This window comes from Nuphar pumila, chromosome 8, assembly GCF_984573655.1.
Source record: "Nuphar pumila chromosome 8, dmNupPumi1.hap1.1, whole genome shotgun sequence".
NCBI lineage: Eukaryota > Viridiplantae > Streptophyta > Magnoliopsida > Nymphaeales > Nymphaeaceae > Nuphar > Nuphar pumila.
Window position 1 is genome coordinate 127,608,892 of NC_143256.1, and position 16,013 is coordinate 127,624,904.

General features: G+C 35.9%; 1 protein-coding gene across 2 annotated transcripts in view; it reads right to left on the bottom strand.

Moving 5' to 3' along the window:
• EMB2247 (protein EMBRYO DEFECTIVE 2247) overlaps nt 1–16,013 on the bottom strand; it is a 113,998-nt gene that overhangs the window by 33,703 nt on the left and 64,282 nt on the right. For both annotated transcript variants that reach the window (XM_090016737.1, XM_090016736.1), the window contains exons 12-15: nt 14,213–14,361; nt 13,991–14,108; nt 13,777–13,893; nt 12,965–13,185 (exon numbers count right to left, since the gene is read on the bottom strand). In XM_090016737.1, the coding sequence (XP_089872863.1) occupies nt 12,965–13,185; nt 13,777–13,893; nt 13,991–14,108; nt 14,213–14,361 (605 nt within the window). The remainder of the gene's footprint in view (nt 1–12,964; nt 13,186–13,776; nt 13,894–13,990; nt 14,109–14,212; nt 14,362–16,013) is intronic.

Genomic DNA, 16,013 nt, shown 5'->3' on the forward strand with positions numbered 1-16,013 from the left:
CCAGTGGTTGAGTGTCTGTTATTGGGATCACCTCCCCAATCAGCATCAGTATATGCAATTAAATCAAGAGAAGAGGAGGAAGATAAGAAAAGTCCTCGTGAAAGAGAGGACTTGATGTATCTGATAATACGCATGACTGCTCCCATATGAACAGAAGTAGGAGCATGTTGAAATTGACTTGTTGTATGAACAGCATGTGCTATATCTGGTCTGGTAATGGATAGATAGGAAAGTGCCCCGACAAGTTGTCTGTAAGGAGTAGGGTCTGCAAGAAGTTCTCCATCATCAATCTTCATTTTAACATTAACAACTTCTGGAGTGTCAACTTTCTTATCATCAGTAATACCAGACCTGAAAACAATATCAAAAGCAAATTTAGTCTGAGATAATAAATATCCTCAAGGAGAATAAGCAACTTCAATGCCTAAAAAATATCTCAACAAGCCCAAATCAGTCATTTCAAAATGAGATTTAAGAAGTGTTTTGATTGTTTCAACTCCCTGTTTATCGCTTCCGGTGATGATCATATCATCCACATAGAGAAGAAGCACAATGATCCCTGCATCAGAATTCTTAATAAACAAAGCAGTGTCAGTTAAACAGAATTGAAAACCAATATCAATCATAACACGACTAAACCTATCATACCAAGCTTTTGGTGCTTGTTTAAGTCCATAAAGAGCTTTTTCTAAGCGAAGGACTTTACCCTTAGGAATACTTAGACCAGGAGGGGGTTCCATATATACTTCTTCAACTAGCTTTCCATTTAAAAAAGCATTTTTGACATCCATTTGAAAAATAGACCATTTTTTGATAGAAGCTAAGGCAATTAAGGTTCGGACAGTAGTCATACGAGCCACCGGAGCAAAGGTTTCTTCATAATCAATCCCATATTCTTGAGCATAACCTTTGGCTACTAAACGGGCTTTATATCTTTCAAGAGTACCATCACTCTTGGTTTTAATTTTATAAACCCATCGACATCCTATAGTTTTCTTCCCTGGAGGAAGATCTTGAATATTCCATGTAGAAGCCTTTTCAAGTGCATCTAATTCAACTTTTATGGCTTCTATCCATTTGATATCATTTTTTGCTTGAAAATATGTGGATGGTTCTTCATATGAGTGAATTAATGCAATAACTGCCCTATATGTGGGTGAGAAAGACTCGTATGATACAAACTTTTCTGGAGGCCTCGAGATTCGGGATGATTGTCTAGTTGGAATGTTAGAATATTTCTCAAGTGCACATGGAGTATTAGACTCTTGTCGCCTGGAATATTGAATACTAGTATCTCTATGAACTTCTTCATTTTCAACATTAAGATCAATAATTCTTGGATCATCATCAAAGTTACAATCAAGGTCATATTCATCAGATGTTGATGTTAGATCTAGCAAAAAGGAGTACTCAGTGACGTCTTTTAATTTTCTAAAATCAAAGAAGCTCTCCTTTTCAAGAAAGGAAACATTTCTAGACACATATAGTTTATTATTTTTGAAGTCAAAACATCTATAACCTTTCTGGTTTTCAGCATATCCTAAAAAGGCACAGGGAATCGCACGAGGGGAAAGTTTATCATTTTTGTCAGTAAATATGAAACATTTGCACCCAAATATTCTTAATCTAGAGTAGTCTGGAGAAATGTTCATAAGTTTTTCAATGGGAGTGATATTTTGTAACGAAGAAGATGGCATCCTATTAATGAGATAGGTGGCAGTTAAGGCAGCTTCTGCCCAAAAGTCTTTAGGGACTTGATTTGCTATTAATAAAGTTCTAGTGGTTTCTATAATATGGCGATGTTTTCGTTCTGCCAGTCCATTTTGTTGAGGTGTATAAGGACAAGATCTTTGATGTGTGATGCCATGCAATTTAAGATAATTTTGAAAATCTGTGGATAAAAACTCTCCCCCTGAATCTGTGCGAAAAATAGTAATATCATTTTGAAATTTGTTTTTAACCATATTATGAAAAGTTTGAAAGTATGAAAATACTTCAGACTTATGTTTGAGAAAGTACATCCACGTATGTCGGGAGAAATCATCGACAAAAATAACATAGTAAACAAATCCTCCTTTAGAAATTACTGGTGCAGGACCCCAAACATCCGAGTGTATTAATTCAAGTGGTCTTGAAGAGAAAAAGGTTCTGTTCTGAAATGGTAATCTTTTCATTTTGCCGAGAATACAATCTTTACAATCAAATGATTCAGAGTTACAAAATTTCCCTAGATTTGGAAAATGTTGGATTTTGGCTATATGTGGGTGACCAAGTCTCTTATGCCACAGTTCCAACTCTATTTTTTGAATATTATAACAAAAAGCTTTCTTCGGCATTTCCAAAAAATCCATGTAATAGAGTCCTCCTTCTCTATGGCCTTCCCCAATCAGCTTGCCTGACTGGCGATCCTGTACCCAACAACCATGAGAAGAAAAAGAAATATTACACCCATAATCAGAAATTTGAGATACAGATAAAAGATTTAAATTTAATTTGGGAACATGTCTAATTTCTGGAATAAAAAAATTTTTTGTTTTATAAATTTTTTCAAAATCTCCTATTCCTTCTATTTCAAGAGAAGTCCCATCAGCAGTAAAGACCTTTGACACACTTGTTTTATTTTTAACACATTTGGATAGACTTTGATTATTTGGGGTCATATGAAAAGATGCACCAGAGTCAAGAAGCCAAGAAATTTTACCTAAATCAGAAAAAGATGAGGCTGCTGCGCCGGTTGAAGCTTCAGATGAGGAAGAGGCACCTTTGATGAGAGGCTGAAGGATCTCCATTAGTTGGGCCAGGGAAACTGGTGCATCCTGATCTTTAGGCTCCGATCCAGCAATTGCAGCTCTTTTTTCTCTCAGCTCCTTAAGTTTGGGACATTGTGGCCTGTAGTGTCCCGGTTCATGACAGTGATGACAAATAACTTTCTTCTTATCATAGTCACCATTTTGTCGGTTAAAGTAAGGAGGCCTATATGATCGAACATGATTCCCTGGTCTAGACACGGCTAAAACGGAATCATCTTCAATTTTTAAAGAACCTTTCCGGAGACGATTTTCTTCCATTGTTAACTCTTCAATAGTTTCAACAATAGAAGGAATTTTTCCCCGGTGAAGTAGGGCCGATTTAGTGGTTTCAAATTCCGGCCTTAATCCAGTGATAAACTGGTAAAAATGTTCAACATCGAGTTGTTTCTGACGAAGCTCGATGTCTTCGGCACAATGCCACTTTGGTTCTAAAAGGGAAAGTTCTTCCCAAAGTTCGGACAACCCATTGTAATATTCACGAATAGTTTTGTCTCCTTGTGTCATCATTCGAACTTTTTCTTGGAGGTTGCACACGTGTGCAATATCTTTAAGGGAATACATATTCTTAAGGTATTCCCATGCCTTATCGGCATGATCAAATTTGGCAAGACTTGAGCATTTTTTAATGTCAACGCTATTGATAAGCCATGACATTATCTTCGCATGAGATATTCTCCATTCTTTCCATTTCTTCTCGTATGAGGCAATAGCCTTGATTTTCTCTTCTTCCGATAGAGGGACGTCTTTATCTCCCTCCTTTTTAGTAAGAGATAGCTTAGGTTCCGAATCGAAACCATTCACAATCCCCCATAAGCCTTTTCCCCATATATGGTGCTTCATGATTGAAGCCCATGTTACATAGTTCGTATCGCTTAGTTTCATAGGCATGATGGTGACTTTATCATTGTCATCCATCGATTACAAGGAGAGAAAGAATAGGGATAGAAGAGAAACAAGAAGGAAAATGAGAAACAACAACTACTACGCCTTCATCCCAAAACAATTGGGGTCAGCGATATGAACCAAAAAAGAAATTCATTTTGGGTCTTCCACATGAATCCTTTTCCTCCAATCATTTCTATCCAACGCCATGTCCTCGGTGAGGTTCAAAGCATTCATATCCTTTCCTATCATCTCCATCCAAGTCTTCCTAGGCCTACCCCGACCTCTTTTAACTAATATATTTTCCCATTTCTCCAACCTTCTAACTGGAGCATCATTAGGCCTTCGCCGAATATGTCCAAACCACCGTAAACGATTCTCTCGCATCTTATTTTCAATGGGTGCAACACCTACCTTCTTACGTATCTCTTCGTTCCGAATCTTATCTTTTATTGTATTTCCACACATCCATCTAAGCATCCGCATCTCAGCTACACTCATTTTTTGAATATGATGTCTCTTGGCAGCCCAACATTCCGTACCATATAGTAAAGCGGGTCTAATAGTCGTCCTATAAAACTTTCCCTTCAACCGCAATGGCATTCTACGATCGCACAGCACTCCAGTAGCACTTTTCCATTTCATCCACCCAACCTTTATCCTAAGAAGGAAAATGAGAAAGAAAGAAAAAAAAAAACAATACAACAAGATGTGAAATCTTCTCCAATGAAGTGATAAAACACTTCTCTTCAAGTGGCGAACACTTTTGCAAACGGGCACGGAAACCGAGGCAGCTTTTCCTTAAGATTTAGTACTTCCGCGGCTCTGATACCATGAAATGAAATGGGGATCTTCGAAACACGAGCTTTGATTAACAAGAGCAAGTGTCAAGAATGACACGAAAGCATAACCCTTAAAAAGGGTATAACTGGAAACAAAATAAAAATAAAAATGTATTCTTTATTGATATGAAAAACCAATTGCTTAAGAAGCATTGGAGTGAAATACAAGAGGGGCTGCACCCCTTTATATACACAGCTGAAAGAGGACTCAATAGAGCTGTTGGGCACAGTCCAACAGCTCTATTTAGAGCTGTTGGAATGTGTCAGTCCAACAACTCTATTAAGAGCTGTTGGACTGTGTCAGTCCAACAGCTCTATTGCTAGTCAAGTCTGGACAGGACTTGACTAGCAACAGTCATTCTAGTTCAAACTGAACTAGATGACATAAAGACAAAAAATAAAAATAAAGGAAAAAAATACAGAAAAGAAAGAAATTAAAAATGTATTTATATATATATATAATAATATAATATTATTATATATACATATATGTACAGTTTTACATTTTAACAATCTTTTCATTTTTCCCAGAATGCAGTCTTTACAAGCAAAATTTTCATATTTACAAAACTTTCCCAAACTTAAAAAATATTAGATTTAGACATATGAGGATGGCCAAGTCTTTTGTGACATAAGCATGTTTCCAATTTCTGAACATTTAAACAAAAAACATCCTTGGGTAGTTCCAAAAAGTCCATGTAATACAGTCCTCCTTCTCTATGGCCTTCCCCAATCAACTTCCCTGACTGACGATCATGTATCCAGCAACCATCAGAGAAGAAGGATATATTACATCCATAATTAGAAATTTGAGAAACAGATAAGATATTCAAATTAAGTTTTGGGATATATCTAACTTCTGGAACACAAAAAGTTTTGGTTTTTTCAAAACACCCAATTCCCTTTATTTCAAGAGATGTTTCATCTGTTGTAAAGACTTTTGAAATACTTGAATTATTTTTAAAACATTCAGATAAGCATTTATAATGCGGGGTCATATGAAATGAGGCACCAAAATCTAAAAGCCAAGGAAAGTTACCTGGACCGGAAACAGATGCAACTGCCGCTCCAGTTGAGGCTTCAGGGGAAGAAAAGGCCTTTTGAAGAAGAGGCTGAAGAATCTCTAAAAGTTGAGCCATAGAAACAGATACATCTTGGTCTTTTGATTATTCAAATGATGCAACCTTCTTTTCATCTCTTTTCTTTAATTTTGGACATTGAGGCCTATAGTGCCCCGGTTCATGACAGTGATGACAAATCACTTTTCTTTTATCAAACTCGTCATTTTGCCTCCCAAAATGAGGTGGCCTGTAAGTGCAAGTATGATTCTCAGGCCTAGACACAGCTAGGACAGAATCATCAACTTTAGAGAAACCTTTCCGGAGACGATTTTCCTCCATTGTTAATTCTTTAATAGTTTCAACAACAGACGAAATTTTTTGCCGGTGAAGAAGGGCCGATTTGGTGGTTTCGAATTCCGGCCTTAATCCAGTTATAAACTGGTAAAAGTGTTCAGCATCTAGTTGCTTTTGACGAAGCTCGATGTCTTCGACAAAATGCCACTTTGGTTCTAAGAGAGAAAGTTCCTCCCAAAGTTCTGACAACCCATTGTAGTATTTACGAATCATTTTATCTCCTTGGGTCATTATTCGAACATTTTTTTGGAGGTTGCACACATGTGCAATATCTTTAAGGGAATACATATTTTTAAGGTATTCCCATGCCTTATCGGCATGATCAAACTTGGCAAGACTTTAGCACTTTTTAATGTTAACGCTATTGATAAGACATGACATTATTTTTGCATGAGTCATTCTCCACTCCTATTTTTTCTCATAATAGGCTAGGGCCTTGATTTTCTCCTCTTCCGATAGAGGAACCTCTTTATCTCCCTCTTTTTTGGTAAGAGATAGTTTAGGTTCCGACTCGGAACCATCCACAATCTCCCAAAGACCTTTTCCCCATATATGGTGCTTCATGATTGAAGCTCATGTTACATAGTTCGTATCACTTAGTTTCATGGGAATGATGGTGACTTTATCATTGTCATCCATCGATTACAAAGGAAGAGAAAGAATAGGGATAGAAGAGAAGAACAATAAAAGAATGAAAAAGAAGGAGATACAGATGTAGAAACTCTTCCAATGAAGTGATAAAACACTTCTCTTCAAGTGGTGAAATGCTTTTGCAAAGGGAACAAAAACCGAGGCTGCTTTTCTCCAAGATCTAATATTCTCGTAGCTCTAATACCATCTAATGAAATGGTGGCCTTCCACGAACGCCCTTGGAATGATCGAACAAAGTGTCTAAAAGACACTTTAAGCAAAGTCCTTAAAAAGGGTAAAATGAGAACAACACACACATAAATAAATAATTTTATTTATGTAAAAAGAATGCTTGAAAAGCATTACAAGAAGTGCGTTTACAAGAGGGAGCTGAACCCCTATTTATACAAGAGCAAAGGGGAGAGCTCATAAGGAGCTCTCCCTTCTAGTCGTTGGACTAGTCCAACGGCTAGAAATCTAGCCGTTGGACTAGTTCCAATGACTAGATAGTTTGGTTAGGTTCCGGTTGGAACTTAACCAAACTATATTATCTAGTTCAATATGAACTAGATAATATAAATAACATAAAAATGAAACAAAAATAAAAATAAAAAATAGAAAAAAATATAACATATAATATTATTATTATTATATTATATTATTATATATATGTTACATTTTAACACCCATTAGTGGCTTTTGTGATTGTGCACCTTGTAGCCATTTTGTGGCATTATATTTGCGCACACTTTGTTTCATTACAGAGGCGTGCCTTAAACATAAGGCACACACCTTATACTCTGGTTAAATGGGGTTAAAGGCCCCATTTGACCTTTGTAAGTCATTAGAAAAAAAAAACAAAAGCAACGTGAAAGGGAATGGGGGTTCCGATTGATTAGGGCAAACCCATCTTTTTCTTCCTCCACCTCCCTTCAACCAACAGCAACATTCAGGCAATTGACAAATGGTACTCTCTCTCTCTCTCCACCTTCTTCTTCTTCTCTTTCAATTTTTTTCTTCTATTGAGTCCTTTGTTCTTCTTCTTTTCTTTATTTCATTCTTCGTCTTCGTCTTCGTCTTCGTCTTCGTCTTCGTCTTCGTCTTCGTCTTCTTCTTCCTTTTCTTCTTCTATTTTTACCCATCTTTTCCCTTTCTTTCTTTTCTTTTTTCCCCTTCTTTTTCTGTTTTCTTTTCTTTTCGTTTCTTTTCTTTCTTTCTTTCTTTCTTTCTTTCTTTTCTTCTTATATGTTCTTTTTTTCTATCTTTCTTCTTCATTTTTTTTCTTTTTTGTCGTTGTGTGTGATGAATGCCATGCATATACGCATATGTGTGCTTTATGATGAGGGCATATGATGTGTGTAGGTGAACATGTGGTGTGTGTGTGTGTGTGCTCTTTTTGTAAGCATTGTTTATGCATTTGTATGTGGATGAGTGATTGCGTGTGTATTACTTAAGTGTATATGTAAATGTAGTTGAGTGTGTGATATATATATATATATATATATATATATATATATATGTGTGTAGGTGAACATACAGTGCTTATGAAGGTGAGTGGCATGTTGTGTGTATTGTGTAATTGTATTTTTTATATGTAATTATGTGTTGTGTGTGTAGGTGGACATATAGTGTCTTCCCTCCTACTTTTTCTTCTCCTTCTTCCCCCCTTCTTCCCTCCTCATTTTTCTTCTTCCCTTCCTCTGTCTTCTTCTTCCCTCCGTTTTCTTCTTCTCTTCCAATGTTCTTCCTCTTCACTTCTTCCCTACCTTTGAACAATCGAGCCTGTTAATTAGAAAATTACTTTGTTCTTGTTAATTAACTAACTAATTAATTGTATATATTTGATTTGTAAAAGTGTGTTAACGGTTATGTTTAATAACTCTAGTTGTTGATATTTTATTAATTTTTAGTTCACAATTCACACATTTATTTCTTTATGTTGTATTTATATTAATTGTCTCTTGTTCCTTGGTTAAATAATCATATCTTCTTTGTTGGATCAGTTAAATTATTGTGTTGTGGTCATTGCTTGGAATTCGCTTTATAATTTAGTTTAGATTCTCCACTTAATATCCAATTATTTATTAATAGTACATAAATGATGCATCTTTATTTTTGTTTTTTATTTGGTCGATTTTTTAATATTTTTTGTGAAGCTTACGCCTTACGCCTCACTTCACGAGCGGGTCTTACGCCTCGCTTCATGAGCGGGTCGTACGCCTCGCTACACCTTAACGCTATTCACAACATTGCCTGGTACACTTGACTTACCCAAACAATGGATCTCTAGAGATCGAGAATTCTCATTGTCAAATATCTCCATGAATGAGAATTCACTGTGCTATGAAAATTCTCTTCCAGAGTGTCCAAGCATGCTCTTATTCTCTTTGGTGAACAAAGCAAATAACCTGTAATGCTCATGAAATAGCAAAAGCATAAAGCTGAAAAAGTTAACAAATGGAGAAGAAGCTGCAGTTCTCAAAACAGGAGCTTAATTTGCAACATAGCTAAAGAAAAAGATGTCATAACTTAAAACAGAATAACAAGCACAAAAGGATGGTATTAAAAGTTTTAAAAACACGGGTTAAATTTGAAAAAATGAATTTCCTTATCATACCTGCAGTTGCCATTTCATGATAGGCACAAAAGCAAATAACATTACATAATCTTACTAGGGATTTTGGATTGACATGAGATATAAAATGAGTCCAATATGTAAAGCTAGTGGTAAATACTTGGTACCAGTATTATTAAAAACGTGCCTCAAGGCGCAAAAAGTGTGCGCCCTTTGTGCCTTGAGGCGTAGGCATATAACATAAAATCCCTAAAGCATACGCCTTAGGGCAAGGCGTGCCTCATTTAATCCAAGTATTTTGGGGGGGTAGGGTCGGGCCTCTCTCTCTCTCTCTCTCTCTCTCTCTCTCTCTCTCTCTCTCTCTCTCTCTCTCTCTCTCTCTCTCTCTCTCTGCATCTCGACTCCCCCTCTCTCGTGTCTCGTCTCTAAGCAGAAGAAGAAGACCTATAGGTACCTCCCCCTCTTCATTTTTCTCTTCTGCTTCCTCTGCCTCCTCTTCCCCCATTGTTTCTTCCTCTTCATACCCCATTGTTTCTTCATGTTGTCCCTTGTTCTTCTCGCATGTTCTTCTTCTTTTCCGCTGTTCTTCCTCCTTTTGCTCGCCTCTACCCCTTTTTTATTGTTATTTGTATGTTTTATTTTTTCGAATTTTTATTAGTTGGATTTTTATTTTCCTGTGAAAGCATACAGTTAATTTTGTTGATTATTTTTTTCTATAAAAGCCCAAAAGCATGTTAATTTTGTTGATATATGCATAGTTATTAGTTTCTGACTACGTCACATGGGTGCGGGTGCGGGTGCGACACGAGTGCAACGCAATTTCAAAAAATTTTGGACATGGGGACTTGGCTATATATATATATATATAACAATAAATTAATAAAATAGCACTGGGAACGATCAAAGTAATAAGATAGCACTGGCCATGTGACTCTCTGCATAGTCACAGACTGTGCACACAATCTGGCTATATATATATATATATATATATATATATATATATATATATATATATATATATATATTAAAAATATATAAAAAATATTTTATTTTTTGCTCTAAAAATGGATGAATATAGACTCGGTCAAAGTTGACCGAGTCTATAAAGTGGACAGACTCGGCCCAGGTGTGTTGACTGAGTCTGCCTCGCATCGGGGCGTGTCGACGCAGGTGCGTCGACCCCCTAGCCGAGTCCGTGTGACATAGGTCTCTGAATTTTATTTGTTTATGTGAATTTTTATATAAAATCTCGAAAGCATGCATATTTAATTTTGTTGATTAATTTTTTCTATAAAAGCCCAAAAGCATGTTAATTTTGTTGATGTATGCATAGTTATTACTTGCTGAATTTTATTTGTTTCTATGAATTTTTCTATAAAATCCCAAAAGCATGTTTGTGTGTTACTGTTCTTTAGTAATTGAATATATAATTATATGTATATACCTATGTCACTCGGGTACGGGTGCAGGTGCGGGTATGGGTACAAAAGGTACGACATGGCAATTACAAAAAATGTGAGTATGGGGACAGCTATATATATTTAATATCACATAAATACAAAATAAATTCAAAATAAACTGAATATAATCTACATATATATGCTATATTAAAAATATAAAGTTATAAACTGAAAATATAATTATAAATTATAAATTGAATAAAAAATTGTAATTATGTAAAATGGTGTGTCCAAGTGTCGATGCAGGTAGACACGGGGACACACGTGTCGACATGGGTACGAAGGGCAAAATGGAGTGTCCTTGTGGCATAGGTATATACAGTTATATATATGTAATCATGTATACAATTAATGCTAATATGCATTTTATGATGATGATATGATGTTGAAAATTTTGATTGTTAGTGATTTTGTTACTTAATTTTTTATTGAATGTTCAAATTTTATTTCTTAGATGCTTACATTGATCAAGTTGTTGCATTAATATTACTTTTACATGTTAATCTCATATTTTTTGGTAATTATTTGAGATTTTCTATTTTTATTGGTTGTTGCTTCATCAATAAAGCATTTCTTTTATTTTTTTGTATTTGTAGATATTTTTAAATGTTTTTTTAGTTTTTTTTAAGGCTTACGCTTTACGCCTCGCTTTAGTTTTTGGTGGAGCGCTACGATACGCCTCAATGCTTTTCACAACATTGCTTGGTACTAATGAAGGTACGGAACTATTGAGAAGGAAACATAGGTGCAAGTTGTCTAGACTCAATCTGACTACATAATTAAGCATAACTTTTTTTCATGACAATCAGACTTTACATCATGGCTTCTGGCATAAGAATACAATTTTTTGAGTCATCACATTTTGGTACATTGTTGGGCCATTGATTTTTTGATCCCTTGAAAAGCCTGCCTACATGTTAGGCTATGTCACATAGGTGCAGGTGCAGAAAGTGCGACACGGCAATGTTGAAAAACTTGGATGCGGGGTGAAAAATATATCAATATATACATATATATATAGTTTTCATGTGCGTGTGTGTGTATTTATGTATTAAATATAGATAATACTGGACTTGACTTTCGAATAAAAATGGGCATCAGTATTGTTGACTTCACCTGACACAATAGAAGTTGTGTCCAAGTGTCGCACCAACATCGGTGCGGGTGCGACACGGGTGAGTTGCTCTTTTAGAAATGTCCATGTTACATAGATGTTACGGTTACATGATTCAAAAGTCAAAAGTCACTTCCTACTAAGCAAACAATGTTGATTACATTTGTAAGGTTTAATCTACAAATAAAATATAAAAATTGTGATTATATATAGAGAGAGAGGGGGGAGAGAAAGAGAGAGAGTCACTAGAATATGAATGAGAACTACAGTGTAAGCTGGGTATTTCCAACACTTTTTTGCAAATCCAACCCATGTAGATGTGTTTGGTATGGTGAATTTGCTAGGAATCAACTGTCAGATCGTGTATTTTCGATGAAAAAAAATACAATTTTTTGGGTGCTTGAATATTTATGAAGATTATGAGTCGTTGATTTTAAAGTCTTAAAAATTCTTGTTTATGCATCATAATCGGATGATTCAAGAGCTGGCCCTTATAAAACCAAGCATGTAGATTACATATATATGGTTAGATTGAAGAGAACAGAACAACAAATCCATGAAAATCGCAGTTTACACAGTGTGTGCATGCGTGTGTGTGCCCCACGAGTTTGCCTCACTTCCAGCATAAAGGGAATGTTCTCTGCCCTACCTCCATTATGGGTTCTCATGATTCATCCAAAAACTCCACCAGACCCTCCAGAATGTTTCCTCCCCTCGGCCCCAGGACCTCCATCCTCTCAACCCTCGTGAAGTCTTCGTGGCCTCCTTCCTTTGAGCCCTCAAGTTCAATGCTCATTAGAAACCTAAAGCTGTGGATCTCAAAAAGTTCTTCCCTCTCAAACTGATTAATTGAAGGTCCCAAAAAGTTCAGCCCATTCACAATGAAAATGAAGTGTCTCTACAGTAATTGTACAAGTTCAAGAAAGGTGATATTTGCATATAGTATTTCTTTATCGTATTTATCATCACTAGATTCACTACTGGTGTGATCAATGGTAGGTCAATATCCTTTCTCAATTCATTAATTTATTTAAATTCTTTATTGACTGCTATTGCTATAATTTTGTGAAAGAACACAAACAAGCAGAATGGTATTCTGAAGCATATCAGAACACAAAAATAAGCACAATTGATGTTTTTGAGTGCTCATAAAAAGATCTAACCCTAATCAGCTTTCTTAGATTGACTGAAAAGTCTCAAGGTTCCTGAAAAGGAGAGCGAAAGGCATATACTAACCTTGAAAACCAGGTATCGAGAACATCTGGATCTTGGTATATTTCCACATCATGTCCATATTTTTCACATGCCTTTTCAAGTGCTTCCTTCGCATTCCTTGCAACAATATAATCTTCCTCACAGTCTTTACCTTTAATATACCAAACAGGTATCCGATGTCCCCACCACAACTGCCTACTTATGCACCAGTCCTTAATATTTGACAGCCAATGCTTGTATATCTAAAAGCAATGAGAAAAGACCATATATTTTAATACTAACTGCTGTGCTAGTTATATGGATGATAATAAGATGCACTGAGCAAAAGGAAACAGATTACTTGTTTTTGAATTCTTGTTACAAAATAAGCAACAACGTTTTCCAGCTTTGAAAAGACAAACTACTACTACAGCCAAAAGATAACACCTGACAACTACCTAAAACAGTTGTAAGAGATGGCAATCTAATTATAGAATGGAAGCCATAGCTTTAGATTTTAACTCCACAAGAGATTTATAGACGATAATAAGAAGCAATGATGAAAAGAAAAAAGTACTTTTCTTTAGATGTTTCAAAATAAGCAACAATATTTTCAAGCATTGAAAAGAAATAACTGTTATAACAAAAAGCTTACACATGGAAACTACCAAAAACATCTGTGAATAATTATTTTACAATGACTCAGATAAGTTAAACTTGGTTCTCCAAGCAATGCAACTACAGCCTAAGAAAGGCATGAACACTATAAGACCTTGGCAAAATATTACACTAATAGGAAGAAATACAACATAAGTCTAGACGACAGCAAAAAGTTCTGCAAACAATGTACATACTTTTTCAAACCTTTCAGGGATGATGGATAAATCTCCCTTCTCTAGTGCATTAAGGGCCTTGTCAGCCATTGGCTCCATGACTACAAACCACTGCTTACTGACAAGTGGCTCTATCACCTACAATATACAAGTATTTCCACTGAATTTGACTAGAAATTTTTTGTCAAGGAACTAATCTTCACATCTTATCATCTACGGAGAAAAATTTTCTCACCTCCCCACCACGCTGAGATCTTGGCACTCGTGATGTATATGATTCCTTCTTGACAGCAAGACCTGTTGCTTCAAGATCTGACCATAACTTTTTGCGAGCTTCAAACCGATCAAGTCCACTAACATTAAAATATAGAAAAGTCAACCATAGTACAAGAACAACAATACCATGCTAGAGAATTGGCACTCTTATGTTTGAAATGCTCAAGCCAAAAGCTGTTACCTGTAAAGTCCTGCAACCTCATTTAAAGTTCCATCCTTGTTCATTACATTAAGTATTGGCAGACCAAGCTTTCTTGCGAGAATATAGTCATTATGATCATGTCCAGGGCTTATCTTTAATACTCCAGTTCCAAACTCTTTGTCAACATACTGCTTAATAGAACTTCAATGAATTAGCTTTTCTATAAGAATATTTTAAAACCATCCTACAAACAAAGGATAAAGATGTACAATATAACATTCAACTACATGATATGCAGCGAGAGACATAAGGAAGATCTATTTACTTCAGCATGAATTCAAAACTAGTATCTCATGGAAGTACATTGTGCCTAGAAAGGGAAAAAGAAAAGGTGACTCCAGTTAAAGAAATTTGAAAAAACAAGACTGCTAATTGTGGGCAAGAAATACACTGAACATGCTATCCATAGATATGAAATCAATCAATAATGTCAGTAAAATATCATTTTAATCACTTTATAGCATCAGTATTGGTAATTATAAAACAGTCAGCAAATGATGCAGTCTTACTATATACAAAATGACATGCATAGGTTTGTGACAGCACATAGTTTCCTCTTCTTCTGGTAAGTCAAGATGGGAGTGTGTGCCTCATGGATTACCATGATATATGATGGCATTCTAGAACTCAGAGTATGCGTAACTGGGATAAAAAAACATAAATTGAAACAGATTGATTTTGTAATTAACATAGAGAGAAATATAAGATATAAGTTTTAGATCCAAAAATGACACAAAAGGCTGAGTCCAAAATCAGACCAGATAGAGATGCAAAAACAGACCGTACTGGCTAAAACAACAAAGTACAGATATAGACATGTAATTGACCATCGCATCCACATGGGGGCAGTTACACAAACGTTTGTGCATCAGTGCACGCATGTCTATGGATAAAGGTAGCTATATGTTCCATTCCTAAGATATAACCATTGCCAATGAAGGCAAACGCTTCTCTCAAGAATCGAATTTCTGGTGCACAATTCACCTAACCTGGAGCACCAGAACCTATGTTACATGGACACTTCACCTAGGCTGAAGTGTTGGTGTCGGACACTTCCCGACACTGACACTCCGAGACACGGCACCGACACTGCTTTCAAAATTAGGAGTGTCCAAAAATTTGGACATGCGTGTCGAGTGTCTGAAACCTTAAAGGTATCTCGACACGTCGTTCTTGTAAGCCCATAAGAGAATCTTGTTAGCTTTTGTTCTTATTTCATTACATGGTATCAAAGCCTTGGTGCTCTTGGGTTATGATTTATTCAGAAAGGCCAAGAGGAGGATCATGAGATTGGTGGAGCATCGGTTCGTGGGATCGTTGCATCGGGAAGCGCACGACCAAAGTTCTCTTCAACAAATTTCTTGATATCTTCTTTTTTCTTCTCTTCTATCTCTATCTCTATCTCTATCTCTCATTATTGTAAAAATGGAGGATAAAAGAGAAGTGATTGTCTTCATTCCCGTGAGACTCAATGATACTCTAACTATGTGATGTAGGCATCCATAGTAAAACATAAAATATGGGGAAATGGTCTATGAGGTTTGGTTGATGGCATCGAAAAAGAGCCTAAACTTATACTTACCAAGATGGAAGATGAAAAGGAAGTGACTCTTCAAGGAAAAGAGATGTCTAAGGCCGTTGTTGAATGCAAGAAAAAATGGAAAGAACGGAGGATGGGTCATTCCAAGATAATTGGATGGTTCATCAATAGTGTTGACATAAAAAAAAAGATCTAGCTTAGCAAAAATTTATTTTGCTAGTAATGCATGAAAGTATCTTA